This window comes from Saccoglossus kowalevskii, chromosome 17 (genome assembly GCF_978046115.1).
Source record: "Saccoglossus kowalevskii chromosome 17, keSacKowa6.1, whole genome shotgun sequence".
Classification (NCBI taxonomy): domain Eukaryota; kingdom Metazoa; phylum Hemichordata; class Enteropneusta; family Harrimaniidae; genus Saccoglossus; species Saccoglossus kowalevskii.
In genome coordinates, this window is record NC_140657.1 from 16,458,767 (window position 1) to 16,484,672 (window position 25,906).

Below are 25,906 nucleotides of genomic sequence, written 5' to 3' on the forward strand. Positions count from 1 at the left end.
CTACCGGCTCAATTGCCTTGATACTTGGTATGTAGATACCTTGGGTGGACCTGTCGGATTTGTTAATTTCGTGACATTTTTAGCATAAATGCTATTTTAGACTTCTTGAAAACTACCAGCTCAGTTGTATTGTATGTACCTTGGGTGGATTTTAAAATTCCTGAACACTATCTGCCAAATTGCTTTGATATTTGAGAGGTGCATGTTATTTTAGTGAACAATTCATTCTTGACTTGACTACCACAATGCCAGACTGAGGTAACTTTGACACTCTGATCACACATGGCAAAACTTTTAAAAAACTAATGCAGCAGACTACTTGGGAAGTTAATAAGGTTATATAATTGCCAGACTGTGAAAAGATGAAGAAATTACTTGTACAAATAGAATTCTGGGTACCCATTCATCGAAGTTTGCACAACAAGTTCTTTTAAATAATTCATAGCTGATTTTTGAGGTCATGTGAACACTTTAATATGGATATCTCTAGCACGGCTGTGTATGGCGGCAATGTATACGACCATGGAGAAACCTTTGCTGCATTAGGTATGAAAGGAAAATCTATAGGCTTTGTTGTCCTAAAGTTCTTGGTTAAAAACTAGCTTTTTGGGTTGCTGTACAAAATGAGAATCCTAGACGTGCAAGTGACCAGTGTTGCAATTCTCCCAGAGAACTGTGGAAGGTGGTGTAAGATAGGTATGGTTTTGCTATGTAAAATTTTAAATAATCCCAGGAATTTGTGAATTTTACTATGCTCTACCAAGCCCACTCAATGGGCAGAGTACAAAATACCCAAAACAAATGTCAGCAGTGTTAAAGAAAAGAAAATTGTGTAAATTAGAAACTGTTTCCAACGCTAGACTACCGGTAAGTACTCTAGTAAGGAGATGGCTACTCACTTTTGTGAATGTTAGCCATGTCCTGACAATGATTTAGACTGAAGACAATTAAGCGTCTGAAAAAAAGGTTCTCGTCTGATGATCCTCCTTTTCAGCGCCAAGTCCAGCAGGGGGATAATCTGCCCAGGTGGTTTGAGACTTGTGGCTAATGAAAACATTTATCTGCCAGAATCCTGCCGCAAGAACATTTTTGATAAACGTACCAACAGAAAAATTAGCCTGACCTGATGAATAGGAGGGTCAAGAGATCAATAGCACAAATGTGTCATAGATGCACGAAATGCAATCTAAGTTGAGGTTACACGTGGTAACCGATGTTTAGCTACACTTCCTTGGACACTAGTACCTTGGTAGACAACAGACGACAACGTATATTCTACTGCTTTCGATAAGACTTGTGCATACATGTGTAAAACCAATTCTAGAAAGAAATTAGCTGTGATACTTGGGAAATCGTATTCTCCATGTAGAAAAAAGTGTGATGGATTCAATCCAGACTATGATTTCTTGAATAAATGAGCGTGATCATGAATAGGGTATAATAGTGATGAAGCATATATGCATGAGGATTTGGTATTGAATGTATAGTGGGGATGTAGTGTAACTGATAGGATTGTGAACCCAGACCCCCCCCCCCCCCCCCCCCCCCCCAGATGTGCTTGCATGAACAATATTCCAATCTGCACACCAGGACAGAATGTTCAATGCCAATTTAAGGAATGGTGACTTCATCACACGCACCCTTTTGAGGTAGGCAATGGTACTGGTGAAGTAGTTGCATCTTCAGTTGATTGCCAAAAAACTCCTAGTTTAAATTCGCTCATCTACATTTAGTTAATTCCAATTGATGTGATAGCAATTTTGAGTTTCAGTCTCCTGGATTCTTTGTTGGTCTATCATGATCTGCTTGACTCAGAATGTCGGCCATGAGATAAAGGGCTTTGTGACCTTGAGGCGATCAGGATTGGCCCATCATATTAGAGATTACCTGCACTTGTTGGTCAACTTGTCTCGGGTAAGCTCTCCAATACAATTGGAGGACGTCTGAAGGACGCTTCTAAAGTCGCTGGATTGGATCATAGTGTTGCAAGTCGCAGTAAACATTCCCGCTGTGCAGCCAGATATGTGGCACGTGCATGATCTGACGAAATGGGTGCCAGGGAAAAAAACTTGCTGAGTCTGTTTATATCAAAATCAAACACTGCAAAAACTAATGACCTCAGAAATGTATGGGTGTACCGTGGTCGCTAAAACAGGTGATTGGTGGAGACATCGGTAATCAAAGTATAGTAAACAAAGATGGGCATGGAGATGTACCACTACACTGTACAGTAAACCTTTGCAATAAAGCCACACAAAGATCAAAGCGAACTCTGAATTGGCATCTCTCTTTTTAGTCTACACATTTTCAGATAGGGTTAACTGTCCAGAGCCTTCATATCAAACATTGCTAAGAAAGTCGTATAGTTTAAACAAGTCCAGCTCAATGCATTGGTTTGGAGGAGACAGATTCAGAACTGGTCTCCATCCACTTGACGAATTTACAACGAGGTGAAAATGAATGTAGAAACCAGGACTAGATATTGTGGACTGGATGATTGCAATGACCCATATAGTGCTTTTGTTGTCGAAAAGTGAATGGAATCTTGTACCACAGAGAGTGAACTTGTCTGGGTGTGACTAACCACCTCCATTTCCTAAAGCATTCCTTGTGAAGGAGTCTAGTTTTCTAAAATGCTTTAGCCCGTGAGGATTTACTAATGTTAGCTGGACTGGACACTATCAAGTTGATGGGTAGGAATATGCAGTTGAGAGGATAAACTAGTCTTCTCAGTTTTTTTTATTACCGAGAATCAATCTTTTATCAATTATAAAATTGATTTCACTTATCTCGTATACAGTTTTATTACCTAAAAATTAAAATCTTTTTTAGTTGTACGTTATATACAGCTGCAACATACATAAGCACTGATTCAGTAACGACAGAAATATGATCTAGTCCCAATATTTAATATACAGAAAAAACTGAAATGTACATTTATACAAAGAAATTACCAGGTTCTGACATGATGTTCAATTTCAGTTTTGTTTTAAAACCTCTGAGGTTGTGTGTACTGTATCACAACAATAAATTAAACCATTTGGAGCACGGGTGTTGATATAAATAAACAACAAATCATTCATTTCATGGGAAGCTATTTCCACAGTCAATAGTAATGCCAATGTTAAAATTACTAAAAAAAAAGAAAATTCTGCTTGTGTGTACATTGTACCGTACGACAGTGTGTTGCTCCTCCCTGAAGTTGTACAATAAATAAAACCACATTTTATAATGGTTAAATAACAATCTATTATAACCAGAACGAAAAGATAAAGTTCTCAGCACTGTCCATTATCACACGCTAACAGGGCAAACATAGAGTGCAAGTAAATAATAGGTGAGATGTAATCAAGACCATTATTTAAGTATCCACCCCTTTTATTTCAATTATAATATATTGAAAAGTGAACAGCATCAAGTTCTATGAAACTGAATAGAAAGACACCCATAAAAATACTATGTACCCGACGTCAATTTGACAGAAGTTAAAATCCAACTATCATTGTTACCGTATTTGCTTTGTTAGTAGTGTATTCGCTTTAATAAATAAATGAGTTGTGCTTATAGTCAAAATATTTCATAGTTTAATAATCCTTGCACCAGAAAGGTTTAGGGTTAAATCAGAGTGCAGTTTGCCCTGATTTCCAAATATGTGGTATTAGGTTTGGGAGAATTCTTTGAAAACATGCAAGAAGTGACAGCAATAAATTCATTATCCAGAGATGTAGCTTGGCACAAATATAGTTAAAGCGAGAAGGACGTCACCTGCGCAAACGTGGAAATTGAGCCCTAAGCCATGATAACAACACGCGCTAAAAACGCAAAGGCTCATGGGTTGACGATTGTTTATAAACAGTGACGCGCTATGGCCATCGGACGCATGTGCAGGTGACGACTCCCCCGCTTTAAAAAATGTTGAGCATACAATGAATAAAGCTGTTAACTTACATGCGCTTTTAAAAGAGCAAATACGGTTCTCTATTATAAGCAGATGGCATAAGATATTTCTTTACTGATTCAAATAATAGCATGTACACGATCTATCATGAAAAGCATGTTCAACTACAGCACCAATTTGTTGTGTTGCCATAGCAACATATTTACATTGTATACTCTTTGAAACAACCTAAATGCTTTCATTTCAAATTTGAAGTGCGTAAATCTTGACCATAAAGTCAGAAATCATACAATATAAGTTGTCCAGAGATGAATAAAAGGTAATTATGACATTTTTTTTTTCTTTGGCATCTTTAATTTATGTATTTCAGTGCAATGGCACCAAAATGTGAAATAATTATACCATGAAAGTCATCATGTTACCATGGAAATTATGTTACCATGGAAACCATGTCAAGAGAATGCAGACAAAATATCAATGACAAAGACAATTGCTCTTGTTAATGGACGTCTTATTCCAGAGAATTTGTCATGTTCTAAACTTGATGTTTTTTTACATATTATCGTCAAAATACCATAGACCCTATATGATTTGTTTATTCCCTAAGTACTGCAGATCAAATGCTCTCTTTGCACAAGGTCATAATATGTGTATCAAATTCTTTTCTGATAATAACAAAATCCAGTCAAACTTTAGCGTTCGGTGCAATTTTGAACAATCACATACCAGATTTCCTATTTCAAATCATGTATTGAATTTTGGTGAATTTTAAAACATGTTTGGTCAATCTGTGATAGCTCTTACTTTCATTACAAAATAAGCTAAATTTCTTGGCAACTGCCAACCCTTCCTCCCTCTTTCCCACCTCAAAGTTCTTACTTCTTCACATGGATTACCATACATCTCAAACTTTTTTTGTAAATTTAATTTGAATACCCACAAATTGATTACCTAAAACATAATTGTAAAATACAGTTGTACAATCAATACTTTAAAAATCCATCAAACAATTCTGTTCTATCACCAGCAATTAATATATTGGGCCATTCCAGTTTATATCTGCACCCCCCTGTTGATGAGCTTGTGTGTTTACTTCATACAGGGTATAATTTCCATGGGTGTATAAAGTCATACAAAGTTTTATTTCCAAGTCACCATTCACCATACAGTAATGGAAATCCAAAACTATAGTTCCTACTTATAGTGTTGATGAGTTCCTTTGTACCACCATACAGAGTAGAATATCCCAATATAACTCTCATCATAGGCTAATTTACCAAGTTCAAAATTTTATATTTGATAATGGAAATCCAAACTACTGGTAGTCCTGATTCACGGTGTTGATGAGCTCATTCGTGCAACCATCCTTATCTAATTTCAGTAATAACTATTTCATACTGGCCCAATTCCAAGTTTTTTTTAGTCATACTGTTGGAAATCCAACCTCATCAACCGGTATGTGGCGAGATAAACTAGGCCATATTTTATTTAGTAGCCATAACTGCCTGGATTTCCGGGAATTTTTTTTACATACTCGTCTGGATTTCCAGATTCTGTTTCTCCATATACAGTTGGAATTCCGGGGTATTTTCCCCATCATACAGTGCTGGAAATCCGACCACATCAACAGGGGGGTGCAGATATAAACTGGAATGGCCCATTGCATGCAAAGAGCTGAATGTGTTTGTTAGCATTCAATGTCGCTATCTCTTTCATTGGAATTGTTCGAAACAGCCCAATAAACATCTCTACCGCATATAAACCAGGGATGAATATTTATTTTAGAGACTAAAAGTGATTAACATAAATCACTAAAATGTTGTCTTTCAGCTAGCGTGGTGGGCAGGTTGATAGAACCATCACCTAAATTAGTAGTCTGAAGACAGTTTACAAAATAAAAACAAAAATCCCAAAGTTCTGTGAGATGGTAATGTAAGACTATACCACTAAATGGTAGGGGACACAGCTTTGATAACATCTTGTTCACGAAGTTGTTTATGTTTCTTCTTCTGCTTGGACATCCAAATTAAGATCATCGTCTCCCCAACCTGTTTCCAGCTGTAATAAAAAAAAAAAGAAAAAATATTTTTTAAGAAAATGGTTGTTTTTTAACATACTTCAGGTGAGCAGCATTCATATTTGCCTGACATCTTTGAACAAGTAGGTCAAGGGTCATGAGTTACGAAGTTACGATTAAAAAGACGCACTTTAGTAAATATCGAGAAAAATTCAAAATATTATTCAGATGTACTTTAATTGCAGTTATTCAAGAAATGTACTGTTTTGGGACAATTGAAGATTGTTTGCCAATGATCTTGAACATCGATCAGCATGCAAAGACCAATCAGATTACTAGGAGTATTAATAGAAAGTAATGAAATATCAAATATTGTTCTATGTGACACCAAAGACAATAGATATTATTCGTCTGTAAAATGTTGTATGTGCGTCCTGTTTACGGTACATTCATGAATCATGTCACTAAACGCAACAGATGGCGTGGAGAGGAACATTTTGTTGCTGTAATTCCCGGCTGTTATATCTTGCTAAATTATTACTGCACGTAGAAAAATATGTATAATATTAAAAGGTTCTCGTTAGAATACTACATACAAGGTATGCACTCAGGTGGTATGGACAATAGGATCATCATACTCATCATCATCATAAATAATTGACAGTATAATAATTGATAGTACCGGTATCAATAACCTCATATTGCAAAACTTGCAATTTGCAAACTGTTGATAGGGTCTTACCTCATCTGTTGTTTCTATGGCACCAAATGATGCAGATAACTCTGCTTCTATTTCAGCTTCTATTGCTTCTCTCTCCTTATTACTCATTTCTTTTGTTGTTTTTGACTTTGACTTACTAGACTTCATTAGCTCATCTAGTGAGACAACATTGCTTTTGACGGTTGGCACCATATCCGCAAAGAAGTCTGGCTCAGGATCTGGCAGTTTTGCTGTGATATCAGGAATTTCAAACTCCTTTCCAAGGTCTTTTGGGGTGACATTTTTTCCTCCTTTCTGTTGTTTCTCATCGCGAGGGGAGACATTGGAGCTACCAGGAGAAGAGTTCGATTTTTTAGCAGCACTTTTAATTTTCATTGCACCAGCTTGTTTCTTAGCAACAGTACTTTTTGGTTCATCAAGTAGAGTTTCATCACCTTTCTCATCATCGCCCCAATTCGACCAGTCCTCCTTGACTTTTTCCTGCTCTTTAGCTTCAGTGGCTACTGATTCTGACTGATCAATGTCTCCCCAATCTGACCAGCTTTCATCTTCTATTTGAAGCTCAGTTTCTTTTGTTGCCATGGCAAAATTGTCACTTTCTACAACCTCACTTATGTGAGTCAAATCAAGTTCTGTTATTTCTTCCTCAGATGGAACAATGGTTTCTAATTCATTTAGTTTTTCTAGTATACTTTCATCGTGAATAACTTTTGTTGCCAAAGTAGCTAATGGAAGACAAGAACAGAAAATTGTAAGCAACAGAAGCGACCATACCACAATCAGGAAATGATGAAATAATAATAATGATTAGTGATGTGTTGATTATTTCTATTGTTATAAATAAATATGCAAACACATGGCTTATCCAACACTTAGGCTACCACCCAATCAGCATACATGACACATCCAGCACTTAGGCTACCACTCAATCAGCATACATGACACATCGAGCACTAAAGCTAAAAGCGGGAACGTCATTCAGTGGGCCTTTTTTTCTTATACCGGTTATTTATACTAGCGAACATGCACACAACTGTACACAGAAAGCATGTGTGCGAATACAAGTCATTGCCGTGGCATCGTACTTCAGTGGTATGAGGATGGCAAATGGACATATTAAAGACAAATTTGCATTTAAGACAAAAGCTTTCATGAAATAAACATAGTTCAAAGGAATTTTTCAATTTCCCGGGAGCATGTTCCTTTCCCTATAGTAGCAAACACAGATTGTTTCTAGACGCAACTCGCCCTGGTTATGTAAATGTTTTCCCTTAGCTTCAGCTCCAAACCAAAACAAATGACAAAATTTTTTTTCTGAATTATACAAGTTCATCATATTTGGTATGTCAAACGTGCCTTGGTTAGGTTGAACTGAATTATGGACAGTGTACTTTTCTTCTTTTGTTGTAGTTGTACAATAGAGTGTCAATCACAGCTGAATATGTGTTGCGACGTCAACACTTTGAAATATGTGGACGAAACGTAATATGTCGTTTAGTGAACAACATGGCAGACTCGATTCGCCAAAATGCCCTGGCATCAATCACAAAAAGTGTGGATAGCTGCTAGAATTTGAATAAACGAACATTATACAGTGCAAAAATTGCTGCTGCTGCCCTGCGTGTTGGGTATTTCCCCCTGTTCGCCCCCACGCATGCCCGGACAGTCCCACGCGTTAGCACTTTAGCTACCACCCAATCAGCATACATAACACATCCAGCACTTTGGCTACCACCCAATCACAACACACATGACACATCCAACACTTTGGCTACCACCCAATCAGCATACATGACACATCCAACACTTTGGCTACCACCCAATCAGCATACATGACACATCCAGCACTTTGGCTACCACCCAACCACAACACACATGACACATCCAACACTTTGGCTACCACCCAATCAGCATACATGACACATCCAACACTTTGGCTACCACCCAATCAGCATACATGACACATCCAGCACTTTGGCTACCCCCCAATCAGCATACATGACACATCCAGCACTTTAGCTACCACCCAATCAGCATACATGACACATCCAGCACTTTGGCTACCACCCAATCACAACACACATGACACATCCAACACTTTGGCTACCACCCAATCAGCATACATGACACATCCAGCACTTTGGCTACCACCCAATCACAACACACATGACACATCCAACACTTTGGCTACCACCCAATCAGCATACATGACACATCCAGCACTTTAGCTACCACCCAATCAGCATACATGACACATCCAGCACTTTGGCTACCCCCCAATCAGCATACATGACACATCCAGCACTTTGGCTACCCCCCAATCAGCATACATGACACATCCAGCACTTTGGCTACCCCCCAATCATAACACACATGACACATCCAGCACTTTGGCTACCACCCAATCAGCATACATGACACATCCAGCACTTTGGCTACCACCCAATCAGCATACATGACACATCCAGCACTTTAGCTACCACCCAATCAGCATACATGACACATCCAGCACTTTGGCTACCACCCAATCAGCATACATGACACATCCAGCACTTTGGCTACCCCCAATCATAACACACATGACACATCCAGCACTTTGGCTACCACCCAATCAGCATACATGACACATCCAGCACTTTGGCTACCCCCCAATCACAACACACATGACACATCCAACACTTTGGCTACCACCCAATCAGCATACATGACACATCCAGCACTTTGGCTACCACCCAATCACAACACACATGACACATCCAACACTACCTCTTTGATGCTGCTCTTGCTTTCTCTTCTCTCGCTCCAGACGCTTTTCCTCAGCTTTCCTTTTGGCTTCAAGTTTTCTCTTCTCCCTCTCAGCTTGTTTATTGAGAGCTAGCTCTTTTTCTTCGTTGCTATGATTTACACCCTGGCTACCAGTTGCCTTGAGAAGCTTTGGCAAACTGATGACTCCGCTGACTGCAGTTAAATTTCCAAGTTTATCACCACGAGTGATAGGGCTCTCTTGTTGATGATGAAACTGAAAAAAGGAAAAAAAATTGCATATCATCAAATATTTTTTTATTTACAGTTGAAACCCAAATAAAATAATTAGGAAAACTGCAATCTCCCACGCAAAATATTTTGCCACCTGACTTCATTTGCATATTGAAAGTCCCAGAATATTTGATGGGAGAATTTGAAATGAGATACTGTGAAATACTGTAAAATACTTTATTTTAGCTGGAATCAATTTTCACTGAAAAGATTTTTTGGGTGTTTTGTATGGAATTTATTTTCACTGATTTTGACAAGTTGAATGTAAAATATAGGAAAAAGGGTATATTCACTGGATTTTATTTTCACTGCATCATTCCTTCAGCAAAAAAAGCAAAAATTCCAAGCGAAAATAAAGTAGTTTACAGTAGTATGCTTGTGATCAAATATTCATTCACTGTATTTAAATTTAGTCTTCATATTTCATGAATATATTTTGTTCACAATCTGGCTTAAGTTCAAATTCATAAATCACATATAAGAATGATTGTGACCATCCAGCTTTTGGGGATTGAAATTTTAGAAGTCAAATCAAGCACCGCTGGTACAGTTTCCAGGATATTGCAATGTTGCAAAGTAAATTTGATGATGATTTATGATTAGTTTATTTCATTGGTAAATTTATAATGATATAAAGCTCAATTTAATTACTTGGTCACATGTTGCTACCTGTCATGGTAAAACATTTTTTGTATTTTTGCAAATAATCTACATACAAGGTTAAAAAGACTAATTAGATGCACACAGGTTTTTTTTTAATTGGTGGATATTGTTGCACATTGGAGCTATTGACTGCAAATATATAATTAGCATAAATTAAAATCAAAATTTATAGCAACAATATGCAAATGATGAGCCTAGTACACACATACATGTATATGGAATCTACCGGGTATATTAATTGTTGGAATACATATCACCACTGGTATAAACAAAATGTGTATTTTACACTGTTGTGTTTCATTTCAGTTGATATTCAGAACTCACTTCATTTTTTAAAACAGTTTTCAACATTTTCAGTTCATTATGCAAATCACATTTAACCTGGGTCAAAGTTCAGGTCTGGAAAAATAACTATTCAATTCCATCCATGATGCAGTCATATTTTTAGCCAACAATTTTTAAATCCCTTTTTATGAACTTTTTCACCAATATCAACAAAGATTATTCACGAATAGATACAATTTTTTGCTGTAACATTGAATGAAATAGTCAAATTTGAAATGACCTGTTCAGATACGGAATAAACTATATGTAATATAACAAAGTGTGTATTTCATATAATCCTGTTAGGACAAAATATGCATTTTGTTAATCACAGAAATGTCCAAGAAAATTTCTAAATCAATAATTCTAACACCACACAACTGTGATATGAAAAAATAACAAAAATGTACAGCAATTAAAAATGCAAAAAATCAGAAATCAAGTGCAAAATATCAGAAATCAATTATAGTTGATACTGACATATGGACCAGAACAACAATATTAAATGAGGGAAAATAAAATTGAACAAAATGCAACTCACTGCCAACAGGGTAATTATGGATGGAGAGAAATGCACCAGACAATAGACAGGGTTGCAACTGACGTGGCATAAATAAAACCAAATGAATCCACACTATGCAAATGATTTGTTCATTTGACGACAAACATGTGCTACACAACAGATTGTCACAGATTAGCATGGTTGATACCATTATAGTTGTAGAGGGGTGCTTCATATATTAGTGGTGAGTTTATTTTTAGTTGGTACATTAAAATGGTACAATGCAACAGAGATGATGTGGCTTCTATTAGAGCATCAACACATTTGTTGAAAAGAATGGATGTGACTTCTATAAGGGATGTGGCTTCTAATATAGATTTTATGGTAATTAGTATATTTGCGGGAAAATAAATGATTTAGTGTTCTGAACCTGGAAAACAAAAACTAATCTGTCTTTCTACTAATTTTGACTTATTTTACCATTGCTTGGATCTTTTTACATATATTTCTCTGAAAACAGAAACAATTTCAGTACTACATCATGTGATGTGAATTTTCACAGATCAGCTGAATTTTACATGACATTCAACAATACAAACAGAATTTTTCTTCCGTTATTTATTTTATTTGCTATGGACAATTTTGTTCACATACGAGTAAATAATAACAATAGAAAATCAAAGTGATTGACAAGAACTCGCACCCGGATATAAAATAATGACATTGTTCACTGCTGCTGTTATTGATTAAATGAATAATGGGAACGATTGTCACAGTAGATTGTGTACAGAGTATTGTGCGACATTTGTTATCAAACATGCTGGTGTAATAACATCACAGTGCAATATCCTATACACATAAGGGTTACAATGATGATATAAGATTTGAAAATGGTGGTATAAGGGTTGACAATCATGGTATAAGGGTTGACAATCATGGTATACGGGTTGACAATGGTGGTATAAGGGTTGACAATGGTGGTATAAGGGTTTACAATAGTGGTATAGGTGTTGACAATGGTGGTGTAAGAGGTGACAGTGGTATAAGGGTTGACAATGGTGGTATAAAGGTTGACAATGGTGGTATAAAGGTTGACAATGGTGGTATAAGGGTTGACAATGGTGGTATAAGGGTTGACAATGATGGTGTAAGGGTTGACAATGGTGGTATAAGGGTTGACAATGGTGGTATAGGGGTTGACAATGGTGGTATAAGAGGTGACAGTGGTATAAGAGGTGACAGTGGAAGTGGTATAACAGTTGACAATTGTGGTATAAGGGTTGATAATGATGGTATAAGGGTTGACAATGATGGTATAAGGGTTGACAATGGTGGTATAAGGGTTGACAGTGGTGGTATAATGGTTGACAATGGTGGTATAATGGTTGACAGTGGTGGTATAATGGTTGACAATGGTGGTATAAGGGTTGACAATGGTGGTATAAGGGTTGACAATGGTGGTATAAGGGTTGACAATGGTGGTATAAAGGTTGACAATGGTGGTATAAGGGTTGATAATTGTGGTAAAAGGGGTGACAGTGGTATAAGGGTTGACAATGATGGTGTAAAGATTGACAATTATGGTGTAAGGGTTGACAATGATGGTATAAGGGTTGACAATGATAGTATAAGGGTTGACAATGATAGTATAAGGGTTGACAATGATAGTATAAGGGTTGACAATGATGGTATAAGGTTGACAATGATGGTATAAGGGTTGACAATGGTGGTATAATGGTTGACAGTGGTATAAGGGTTGACAATGGTGGTATAAGGGTTGACAATGGTGGTATAAGGGTTGACAATGGTGGTATAAGGGTTGACAGTGGTTGTATAAGGGTTGACAGTGGTGGTATAATGGTTGACAATGGTGGTATAAGGGTTGACAATGGTGGTATAGGGTTGACAATGGTGGTATAAGGGTTGACAATGGTGGTATAAAGGTTGACAATGGTGGTATAAGGGTTGACAATGATGGTATAAGGGTTGACAATGGTGGTATAAGGTTGACAATGATGGTATAAGGGTTGACAATGATGGTATAAGGGTTGACAATGATGGTATAAGGGTTGACAATGGTGGTATAAGGGTTGACAATCATGGTATAAGGGTTGACAGTGGTATAAGGGTTGACAGTGGTATAAGGATTGACAATGGTGGTATGAGGGTTGACAATGATGGTATAAGGGTTGACAATGATGGTATAAGGGTTGACAATGATGGTATAAGGGTTGACAATGATGGTATAAGGGTTGACAATGGTGGTATAAGGGTTGACAATGGTGGTATAAGGGTTGACAATGATGGTATAAGGGTTGACAATGGTGGTATAAGGTTGACAATGATGGTATAAGGGTTGACAATGGTGGTATAAGGGTTGACAGTGGTATAATGGTTGACAATGGTGGTATAAGGGTTGACAATGGTGGTATAAGGGTTGACAATGGTGGTTTAAGGGTTGACAATGGTTGTATAAGGGTTGACAGTGGTGGTAAAATGGTTGACAATGGTGGTATAAGGGTTGACAATGGTGGTATAGGGTTGACAATGGTGGTATAAGGGTTGACAATGGTGGTATAAAGGTTGACAATGGTGGTATAAGGGTTGACAATGATGGTATAAGGGTTGACAATGGTGGTATAAGGTTGACAATGATGGTATAAGGGTTGACAATGATGGTATAAGGGTTGACAATGGTGGTATAATCGTTGACAATCATGGTATAAGGGTTGACAGTGGTATAAGGGTTGACAGTGGTATAAGGGTTGACAGTGGTGGTATAAGGGTTGACAATGGTGGTATAATAATTGACAATGGTGGTATAAGGATTGACAATGGTGGTATAAGGGTTGACAATGGTGGTATAAGGGTTGACAATGGTGGTATAAGGGTTGACAATGGTGGGATAAGGGTTGACAATGGTGGGATAAGGGTTGACAATTGTGGTAAAAGGGGTGACAGTGGTATAAGGGTTGACAGTGGTATAAGGGTTGACAGTGGTGGTGTAAGGGTTGAAAATTGTGGTATAAGGGTTGACAATGATGGTATAAAGATTGACAATTATGGTGTGAGGGTTGACAATGGTGGTATAAGGGTTGACAATGGTGGTATAAGGGTTGACAATGGTGGTATAAGGGTTGACTGTGGTGGTATAAGGGTTGACAATGGTGGTATAAGGGTTGACAATGGTGGTATAGGTGTTGACAATGGTGGTATAAGGGTTGACAAGTGTGGTATAAAAGGTGACAGTGGTATAAGGATTGACAATGGTGGTATGAGGGTTGACAATGGTGGTATAAGGGTTGACAAGTGTGGTATAGGTGTTGACAATGGTGGTGTAAGAGGTGACAGTGGTATAAGGGTTGACAATGGTGGTATAAAGGTTGACAATGGTGGTATAAAGGTTGACAATGGTGGTATAAGGGTTGACAATGGTGGTATAAGGGTTGACAATGATGGTGTAAGGGTTGACAATGGTGGTATAAGGGTTGACAATGGTGGTATAGGGGTTGACAATGGTGGTATAAGAGGTGACAGTGGTATAAGAGGTGACAGTGGCAGTGGTATAACAGTTGACAATTGTGGTATAAGGGTTGATAATGATGGTATAAGGGTTGACAATGATGGTATAAGGGTTGACAATGGTGGTATAAGGGTTGACAGTGGTGGTATAATGGTTGACAATGGTGGTATAATGGTTGACAGTGGTGGTATAATGGTTGACAATGGTGGTATAAGGGTTGACAATGGTGGTATAAGGGTTGACAATGGTGGTATAAGGGTTGACAATGGTGGTATAAGGGTTGACAATGATGGTGTAAGGGTTGACAATGGTGGTATAAGGGTTGACAATGGTGGTATAGGGGTTGACAATGGTGGTATAAGAGGTGACAGTGGTATAAGAGGTGACAGTGGCAGTGGTATAACAGTTGACAATTGTGGTATAAGGGTTGATAATGATGGTATAAGGGTTGACAATGATGGTATAAGGGTTGACAATGGTGGTATAAGGGTTGACAGTGGTGGTATAATGGTTGACAATGGTGGTATAATGGTTGACAGTGGTGGTATAATGGTTGACAATGGTGGTATAAGGGTTGACAATGGTGGTATAAGGGTTGACAATGGTGGTATAAGGGTTGACAATGGTGGTATAAAGGTTGACAATGGTGGTATAAGGGTTGACAATTGTGGTAAAAGGGGTGACAGTGGTATAAGGGTTGACAATGATGGTGTAAAGATTGACAATTATGGTGTAAGGGTTGACAATGATGGTATAAGGGTTGACAATGATAGTATAAGGGTTGACAATGATAGTATAAGGGTTGACAATGATAGTATAAGGGTTGACAATGATGGTATAAGGTTGACAATGATGGTATAAGGGTTGACAATGGTGGTATAATGGTTGACAGTGGTATAAGGGTTGACAATGGTGGTATAAGGGTTGACAATGGTGGTATAAGGGTTGACAATGGTGGTTTAAGGGTTGACAGTGGTTGTATAAGGGTTGACAGTGGTGGTATAATGGTTGACAATGGTGGTATAGGGTTGACAATGGTGGTATAAGGGTTGACAATGGTGGTATAAAGGTTGACAATGGTGGTATAAGGGTTGACAATGATGGTATAAGGGTTGACAATGGTGGTATAAGGTTGACAATGATGGTATAAGGGTTGACAATGATGGTATAAGGGTTGACAATGATGGTATAAGGGTTGACAATGGTGGTATAAAGGTTGACAATCATGGTATAAGGGTTGACAGTGGTATAAGGGTTGACAGTGGTATAAGGATTGACAATGGTGGTATGAGGGTTGACAATGATGGTATAAGGGTTGACAATGATGGTATAAGGGTTGACAATGATGGTATAAGGGTTGACAATGATGGTATAAGGGTTGACAATGGTGGTATAAGGGTTGACAATGGTGGTATAAGGGTTGACAATGATGGTATAAGGGTTGACAATGGTGGTATAAGGTTGACAATGATGGTATAAGGGTTGACAATGGTGGTATAAGGGTTGACAGTGGTATAATGGTTGACAATGGTGGTATAAGGGTTGACAATGGTGGTATAAGGGTTGACAATGGTGGTTTAAGGGTTGACAATGGTTGTATAAGGGTTGACAGTGGTGGTAAAATGGTTGACAATGGTGGTATAAGGGTTGACAATGGTGGTATAGGGTTGACAATGGTGGTATAAGGGTTGACAATGGTGGTATAAAGGTTGACAATGGTGGTATAAGGGTTGACAATGATGGTATAAGGGTTGACAATGGTGGTATAAGGTTGACAATGATGGTATAAGGGTTGACAATGATGGTATAAGGGTTGACAATGGTGGTATAAAGGTTGACAATCATGGTATAAGGGTTGACAGTGGTATAAGGGTTGACAGTGGTATAAGGGTTGACAGTGGTGGTATAAGGGTTGACAGTGGTGGTATAAGGGTTGACAATGGTGGTATAAGGATTGACAATGGTGGTATAAGGGTTGACAATGGTGGTATAAGGGTTGACAATGGTGGTATAAGGGTTGACAATGGTGGGATAAGGGTTGACAATGGTGGGATAAGGGTTGACAATTGTGGTAAAAGGGGTGACAGTGGTATAAGGGTTGACAGTGGTATAAGGGGTGACAGTGGTGGTGTAAGGGTTGAAAATTGTGGTATAAGGGTTGACAATGATGGTATAAAGATTGACAATTATGGTGTGAGGGTTGACAATGGTGGTATAAGGGTTGACAATGGTGGTATAAGGGTTGACAATGGTGGTATAAGGGTTGACTGTGGTGGTATAAGGGTTGACAATGGTGGTATAAGGGTTGACAATGGTGGTATAGGTGTTGACAATGGTGGTATAAGGGTTGACAAGTGTGGTATAAAAGGTGACAGTGGTATAAGGATTGACAATGGTGGTATGAGGGTTGACAATGGTGGTATAAGAGTTGACAAGTGTGGTATAAAAGGTGACAGTGGTATAAGGATTGACAATGGAGGTATGAGGGTTGACAATGGTGGTATAAGGGTTGACAATGATGGTATAAGGGTTGACAATGGTGGTATAAGGGTTGACAAGTGTGGTATAAAAGGTGACAGTGGTATAAGGATTGACAATGGTGGTATAAGGGTTGACAATGGTGGTATAAGGGTTGACAAGTGTGGTATAAAAGGTGACAGTGGTATAAAGATTGACAATGGTGGTATGAGGGTTGACAATGATGGTATAAGGGTTGACAATGATGGTATAAGGGTTGACAATGATGGTATAAGAGTTGATAAGTGTGGTATAAGGGTTGACAATGGTGGTATAAGGGTTGACAATGGTGGTATAAGAGTTGACAATGGTGGTATAAGAGTTGACAATGGTGGTATAAGAGTTGACAATGGTGGTATAAAGGTTGACAATGGTGGTATAAGAGTTGACAATGGTGGTATAAGGGTTGACAATGGTGGTATAAGAGTTGACAATGGTGGTATAAGAGTTGACAATGGTGGTATAAGGGTTGACAATGGTGGTATAAGAGTTGACAATGGTGGTATAAGAGTTGACAATGGTGGTATAAGAGTTGACAATGGTGGTAAGAAATGGAAAATTAGAGAATTGAAGATATCATCATGAAATGAACAAATCTACGAGAGGTATGCCTATCAGTGTCAATGCAATCAGACCTGCAGTTTTGGGAAAGAAGTTTAATCAAAGAAAGCTTAGAAAGAACTTCCTATGCTGAGAGTATTAGAGACACATTAAAAATTAATTCAAATTTACTCGTACTTGAGATATTGATGGAAAAACTAATTATGCAAATCAGAAAATTAAAATGAACAAATCTGAGTGTAAAATAAGGTCTGCACAATGTAACAGACCATCTATGTGCCAAGTTTCATTGAAATGTGATCAGAACCAACAAATTATGAATTATTATGCTAATTAGGGAATTAATATGAACAGATTTTAACCCAAAACTGATCATATTTGTACATTGTCCTAGAGCATCTATGTACAAAGTTTCAATGAAATGTGATGATTAGTACCTGAGATATCAGTGTGAAAGTTGAAAATTGATTAATTATGCAAAGTAGGTGATTAATATGCATAAATATATACCAACAACTAATTGGCTCTCTGCATAGTTTTAGATTCATTTAGTATTCAAGATATCAGTGTGTCACAGTGCAAGGCCTGCTTAGACTGACCAAATCTACCCTGTCCTTTACCGATGGTATAAACTCAGGACAGTTTTGGTCAATCATTTCACTTTTAACTTGCTTTCCGGTGTGTTCTGCTATGATACAATATTACAGGCTACAACCATCATTCTGTGAGACTTGTATGAACTGCTGTGATCTCCTGCTTTCAGCGGTGCCCTCCAGCGTTCCTCTGCAAGCAAGACTCCTGTATTTCTCCGTTGTTGTGTTGCAGAAGCCATTTACTGTCGTCCAATAATACATCCTGGAACTGTGAGTTATCACAAATGCACACTTCCCTAAGCAATCCCCCATTTTAGTGACTTTATTCATTGTATTTTTCTGTGCTTTATTTCTTGTAATTATTATGAGAGGTATTAAAGCCAGGAGCTTTAACTTGATATTTTGGTGTATGTGTATTTCATTTCCAGTAATATTGTCTTGTCTACCCCATACTAGCAGTGAAAGAACCCCCTGTTCAGTGTGAGTTCTGTGGGTGGCCCTCTCAATTGCGATAAGCAGGCCATACACTGTGACACAGTGAAAAAGCTGAAAATTAAATAATTATGCAAATTAGGTAACTAATTTGCACAATTATTCACCCCAAAACTAATCAGGTCTCTGCATAGTCCTAGAGAACCTATGTACATTTTCATTGAAATGTGATGTACTTCCGAAAATTTATTTTGCAATAAGGTGATAATTATGTACTGATATCACCCTGAACACTACCAGGTCTGTACAGTGTCCTATGACATCTAGGTACCAAGTTTCATTGAAATGTGATGATTAGTAGTTGAGTATCAGTGGAAAAGCCGAAAATTGATAAATTATGCAAATTAGGTAATTAGTATGCATATATTTTCACCAAAAACTAATCAAATATGTGCATAAGTTCAAAGCATCTATGTACCTAGTTTCATCAAAATTCAATGAGCGGTTCTTTAGATATAAGTGGAACAGTCATGGAACAGCTAAAAATTAGCTAATTATCATGCAAATTAGGTAATTAATATGCATGGCTTTTTACCAGAACCTAATCAAATCTGCGCATTGGCCCAGAGCATCTATGCACCAAGTTTCATCAAAAACCGATGTATGGTTCTTGAGATATCAGTGGAACAGACACACACATACGCATACAGACAAAGTAACTAACTGCAAAGACTCCCATTGTAGTTTTTGTAAGAGAATTTATTCTTGAGTGACAGCTGCATTGATATTTCAGGAAGATTAATTATGCCATGACATTTTTTAGTCTGAGTCCCTTGACTGAGATAAGAGTTGAATGTCACAGAGAAGTAATCATGCTGTCAGTGTAGTGACAATCATTTTAAATTGAACAATGTGTGCACATGTATACAGCCCTGAAAGCTGACATACTGGAAAACTGGGTAAATAATGAACCATTCCTGCATGAACGACCACTGTGTGCGCAACTACGGGAACTGACCTTAATCTTTTAGAAACTGTGTTTTCTCTCTCATATGAAAATTTTTTTCACAAAAATCAGTCTGAAACTTACATGAAGAATGCAGAACTACACAGGGACACTGTACCATAATCACGACTTTTGAAATAGATATACACAAACTATAACCATAGACCTTGGAAAAGATCTATGCTACAACTGAACACAGATGAGACATTATTCTTTATGGACTGGATACAGCTTTTGCAGCCCAAGGTCGTGCATTGGAAGCACCCGAAGCTTGCGAGGGCGTGTAAGCCGTACGATCGAGGGCAGCAAAAGCCGTATCCAGTCCATAAAGGTTTTATCATATACCTTATATCAAAAAAAAAGTCTTTAGTTATGTTAATTTTTGCTCGTCTGGCCCAAAATAAAACCCTGTCGATTTCATCCGGGTTTCGATACGGGCCTTTTTACTGGCGCGGATTTATACAGAGGATTCTAAACGACGCAAACGCGTCAACATCTCTCACACAATAGACGAATGTCACCAAATATATCCACAAATTACGTTTTAATGGAACAGCAAATGAACGTAAATTTATAACAATATTTTAACGGTAATATATACAAACTCATTATAAACTTTCTTTCTTAAGCTAAGTCAGTCAACGTCCGACAACGGACGTCTTCTTGGAGCTGATGTTGTAGCCATAGGTAGAGACACGCTGATTTCACAGTTGTTAAAAAGCGTAGTCGGTGAACAAGAAACAATTGCTTGACAAGAAGCAATTTGGTTTACAGTTCCAGTTTCTGGCGTAGCTCAACTAAGAATATCTGAAATGCGCAGATGTTCTTCCGTTGAGAGACAGTATCGTCACAGTCAGCTGGCATCGGTGTCACTGGGTGTATCCAGCAACACCGATGCCAGCTGAATGTGATTATCGTAGTGCTGTAAACTTGACACGTTTTTGTGACCAGTTATATTTATGATTGGTTGTGGTGGAATGCCGGTTTTCGTCAGGGTAATAATGAGTCCAACTGTTTTTTCGGTATATTTCCCATCCATAGAATAATATCGTCAGCCATTATCGAAGCGCAGACTCAAATTACGCGCGTTGTTTGTAAACAGAAAGTAGTTCCAGGAAATAGGTGCGTTTATCAAATATGGTAAACGAGGCACGGGCGTAATATAGAAAATTATTGCACGGCTCGCGCATCGGGATTCCCATAGCATTACATAGCCAGGCAATACGAGGTATATGATAAATACAAACATGTCAGATATCACTATCTTACAAACCTTTGGCCTGCCATCCAAGAACAGTTTCCTTCTGGGTCCTCCAACAACGGTTTTACCACCAAGTATTGATACAATTTCAGCAAGAGCATGGAGACTTGAACTGACAATGCCATCATTGCTGTCCCTTAAGCCTAACAACATCTGAATAATCAATAATATGAAAACATTAATCACAAGGGATTTGTAAGGAAAATGACTGAGCCTAGGCAGCAATGGGATATAACGGGTAAGACTTTTGCAAAGCGTTTATGGTTTGAACCTCATCGATTTTACATGCGGGTTGTTGTAGAGCGAAAAAAACAACATCTTTTGCATCTCTTAAGGAACGACGTCAAAAGATCGATGTCGGATAAAAAAACTTATTTGCTTTAGTTTAGGGGGGGTTTCATCCTACAAAAACGTTTTTATTTTTTAATGAAGCCAAAAAAAATTTGTATTTGTAGTTAGTTTTTTTTTCTATCCAATCATAGACAAAAATATCAGAAAATGAAAAAAACACATCCAAGACGAGAAAATGGTTTGGTCTGAGTGTAAATATGTGCCTCAAATGAGGTCAATTTCAGGGCATGGACCTAGAGTATGCGCAGAACCCAGAGAAGTAGTTTGCGCATACGAATATTCCCTTCATTATTACAACCAATTGCTATGCCATACAACTGTACGATTATCAATTTGTATTTAATGGTGAATGTAGTCTGACGCCATGATCAATATTTATCAATTAAGTTTCGGTGGGGGGGGGGGGTTTGGGAAAAAACTAAAGGAATTAAGTTTTTTATCAGACATTGATCTTTTGACGTTGTCCTTAAGACAGAAGTAAGTAGGTTCCTCATAGTGTCTGATATGTGTATGCGCAGCTCAGATGCATATCACGCTGCATGCTCTACATGACTTGAGCTATATAACGATTCATATGTGCAGCATATTGATGAAACACATACACTCGGAGTGTACGATATATAACGTTGTACCTTTCTAACTTGAAAAATCAATTTTTGAGGCCCAATGTATTGTCGTTTTTGAGATATCAGTGGAAAATCATTAGTACAGACACACAATGAACGTCTAACTAAAAACATTATTGCAGTATTGGCCCTCAAATTGTACTCCATAAAATATTGGAGCAGGAAACGCATCAAGCAGGGACAACGACTACTTACAATGTAAATTGAGAAAGACAAGTCATTGAAAATGACACAGTTCCTGTTTAAACTGTTATTAACATTATTAACTAACATTAATTTAACAACATCAAAACATTTTGTATTAGTTACATGTAATTATAGTCCAATTTTTAATTATAATCCCTACATTTCAAAAAGGCTGCTGAATAGTCAAATTTAAAAACGTGCATATGTATACCTTTATGACATGTATATGTTGTACCTTTGAATAGATCCATCAGGGCATGTCTGAAATATGACGACACACGCACACACAAAACCCAAATTACATGTTCTCGTTTTCAGACCACCATCCAAATGAGAACTAAAAATGCTGAGATATCTCACCTGTGGGAGAATTGTTTTTCGTAACACATCAGTATCGAACAAATGTACATACGATGCAAAATACTTGAGCAAAGCAAGTCTGACGTGTGTTTCTCGTACACAGATTATCTTCTCAATAATGGGAATAATGCTTTCTTTGAATTCTTGAACTGGAAGAATTGGATTTACATGACCATCTTGGAATCCTGTTTCTGACATTGGATCTGAAAAGTGAAGTAACAAAGCACTGATGAGTAGCAGTTTGTAGTAATAATATACAAACAACCAAAGATATAATGTACTGTAGAATACTTTATTTTCGCTGGAATTAATTTTCGCTGATCAGGCTTTTTGGGCGTTTTGCTTGGAATGTATTTTCACTGATTTTTGCTGCGCTTAGTGTGGAATATAGGGAAAAAAGTATATTCGCTGGACTTTATTTTCACGGAATCATCCCGTCAGCGAAAATAGCGAAAATAAATTCCAAGCGAAAATAAAATATTCTACAGTATGCTACTATAAAGTGTCTTTTCACAAATGGGCACAGTTGTTCAGTTGCGCCATCACATTGCTTATATTAGCAGTCATTCTAAATGATCAGAACAAATGACTTATAAGTAGTGTCCACGCTACACGAAATACAGGCTAAGATTTAAGCTGATTTAGGCTTATCTCACATGTTTGTATTTTGGCTTGACCCAATTGCGTCCACGTACTGGGAGGGCCAGTCCTTAGCACAGGCTAAGGGACGCCATCAGTTGGTGACTTTTGTAAAGTCGCTGTTTACGAACGCAAAATTTCTGCTGTTTCGTTCTAATTTTGAAGTAACGTGCACAGGAACGCGAGAGAAGACAGACCCAACTTATTTGGATGCACAGAAACAGTATACAACAGCGTAACAGAATGTAGAGTTTTAATAATGCATGTCGTAGACCAAATTTATTTTGTCTATGATTGGAGCTGCTATACGCTCTTCTACAGTGGCCCGATCAGTGTAGAAGCGTGTGCAGAGTAATGACTGGTGGGATAGACAACTTTCCTGAAAGTCAAAAATACAGTGTTTCACATGCGTGCATATCATTTTGGGGTGTAACATATTTTTTCACACGTTATATTGTGCTTCTGAGTGTACCAATCAACGTCACAAAAATAAAATTCCCCTCTATCGACTGTAAGCAAACTGATAGTTTGATTTTTTTCAGCCTGTCAAAGCAGGAGTATTTTTGCACCACAGTCTTGCTACTTCCGGGAAAGTCGTCTATAGAGTTGTTATACGAACATGGGACAAAGCAACATTTCTCTAAAACTTCAGATTTGTTTAACTTATTATAAACAGCCATTTTTGAACTTGATCCGAAAAATAAAATAACATGCATTATTCAGCAGTCTTGAATCAAATCATGAAACAAATGCATGCACATATATCCGATATGATGTATGGTATGTGTAATGCTTGAACTTGATCAGCCCAAGCATGTGCTGGATACTACTGAATACTGATGCACATGGAAATAAAATCCACAAATCCTTGTTTTCAGATTCATCAGAACTAAGACGAAACATACATAACCAAGAATTCAAACTTTCCACCATAAGAACATATTATTCCATTGTCCTCATACATTTTTTGATTTAAATTATAGAAAAATTGTGCAGGCTTTGTGGATGGTGGCAAATATTGACTTTCAAGGAGTTAACATGACTAAACATGACTTTTATTAGTCTTTGGTAAAACCAAATATGGTGAACTTACCTGAGTTTGGTGTGAATAAATGTGGAAAAACATACTCCACTGCATCAAAGTCAGCCATTACAAATCTAGTCAGCAGTTTTGGCACAAGTCGAGCAGCCACCAATGAAGAAGGTAATTCTAACAACTTAGGAACCAAACTTTTGAAGAAGAGTGTCTTCTCGGATTCTGATTTTATTGTTATATTATTAAGAAAATTAATAATCTGTAAAAAGTCATTCCTACAAAAAAATATAACACAAAATATTTTATTGAAGAAAAAAGGTACTATGTCATTTTAAACATGTAAAGAGTTTTGAGGGAAACATGCACACATATATATGGTTGGAAATTGGTGTACAACGTACAATCAGATGTGTGAACCGGGTACACTTCAGCACCTAGCCAGATACACAAATAGATTTAACCTTTTAAGCACAAGACTTTCTCTACCAAATTTTTCTTTTTATATTCATCAGAATTTTTGGAAATGATTCCTAATTTTTGAGCCAACAGACAAAATTTAATAAAGTAAATTGGATGTTTTTACTCAAACAAATTTGGATTTTTTAGTCCAAATCTTCTGAAGGAAAGTGCAGACTATAAACAGGACTATTTTGTGAATTTGTGATGAAAAGAGGGAACTGGTGGTGAAAAGGTTGAAGACTACATTCAGTTTGGAAGGCAACAAATAGTCAAGAAGGCATAACCTGACTTGTGGGTGACTGAGGATTTGAGAGGAGTGTACCCTCTAAGCAGATATGATGCACCACTGATGCACAACGATTTGCTATGACTAAACTGGCTGTGTTACGGTAATACACTGGCAAGTCATTGATACAACAGAAAATCATGCGTTCAATAGTGATCTTAAAAAAAATCTTTCAATAGTTATAAAATTTGTAATTTGATAAAGTGAAAGCGTAAACATGAAGGACATCCAGGACCACAACATTTGTGTTTGTGTCATCCATAGATTCATATACAATTCTATTTTTCTTGAAGACTCAGTAGACCTCAGCAGTCAACTTGATTTTGGGGATTTTTTTTATTTTGACTCAGAATTCCTACAAAATTAGTCCTGCTAGAGTGATTGAGGGAAAACAATAACAGTTGAATTCATCCTAGAAAGGCCTAAATCAAATTTGAGTTAGCATCAAAGACCAACTGAAGAAATAAGACAGTAACAATCTAACTTACTTAAAAAGTTTATTGCAAAGTAGTGTTTTAAGTTTTGGTCTTTGAGTTGGGTCTGGATTCAAGAATTGTTCTATAACGGTGGAAAAATCGACAGCAATGTCACCTGCAAAAGAAATAAAAAAAAAAATCAGGAAAACCTTGCTTTCAAAAATAACATAACAGACGGTGGGTAAATTGTTGTAGTGCTGATAGTGACTGAACATTGGCTCATTAATTAACATAAAATGTTTACAAATCAGATACATTGTATTCTGTTTAGGATCCACTATTTCTCTGGAATTTAACTATCATTATGATAGTAATACACACACAGCATTGTAACATGGTCACAAACATGGAATATGGTTTCTGTGGCAAAAATGTTCAATATACCGTAAAAACTCTATTAATTCGCAGTAGTAGAAATAATTATTTTTTCAAG

The 25,906-nt window shown here is 37.4% G+C and overlaps 1 protein-coding gene across 1 annotated transcript in view; it reads right to left on the reverse strand.

Annotated features, from left to right (window-relative positions):
- Positions 1-3,356: 3,356 nt before the first annotated feature.
- Positions 3,357-25,906, reverse strand: part of LOC102808886 (protein-associating with the carboxyl-terminal domain of ezrin-like) — a 32,108-nt gene continuing 9,558 nt past the window's right edge. The window contains exons 5-11 of the mRNA XM_085492453.1: positions 25,486-25,588; positions 24,310-24,527; positions 22,578-22,780; positions 21,067-21,207; positions 9,403-9,655; positions 6,658-7,361; positions 3,357-5,956 (exon numbers count right to left, since the gene is read on the reverse strand). Of these exons, the coding sequence (XP_085348579.1) occupies positions 5,894-5,956; positions 6,658-7,361; positions 9,403-9,655; positions 21,067-21,207; positions 22,578-22,780; positions 24,310-24,527; positions 25,486-25,588 (1,685 nt within the window). The 3' untranslated portion in view covers positions 3,357-5,893. The remainder of the gene's footprint in view (positions 5,957-6,657; positions 7,362-9,402; positions 9,656-21,066; positions 21,208-22,577; positions 22,781-24,309; positions 24,528-25,485; positions 25,589-25,906) is intronic.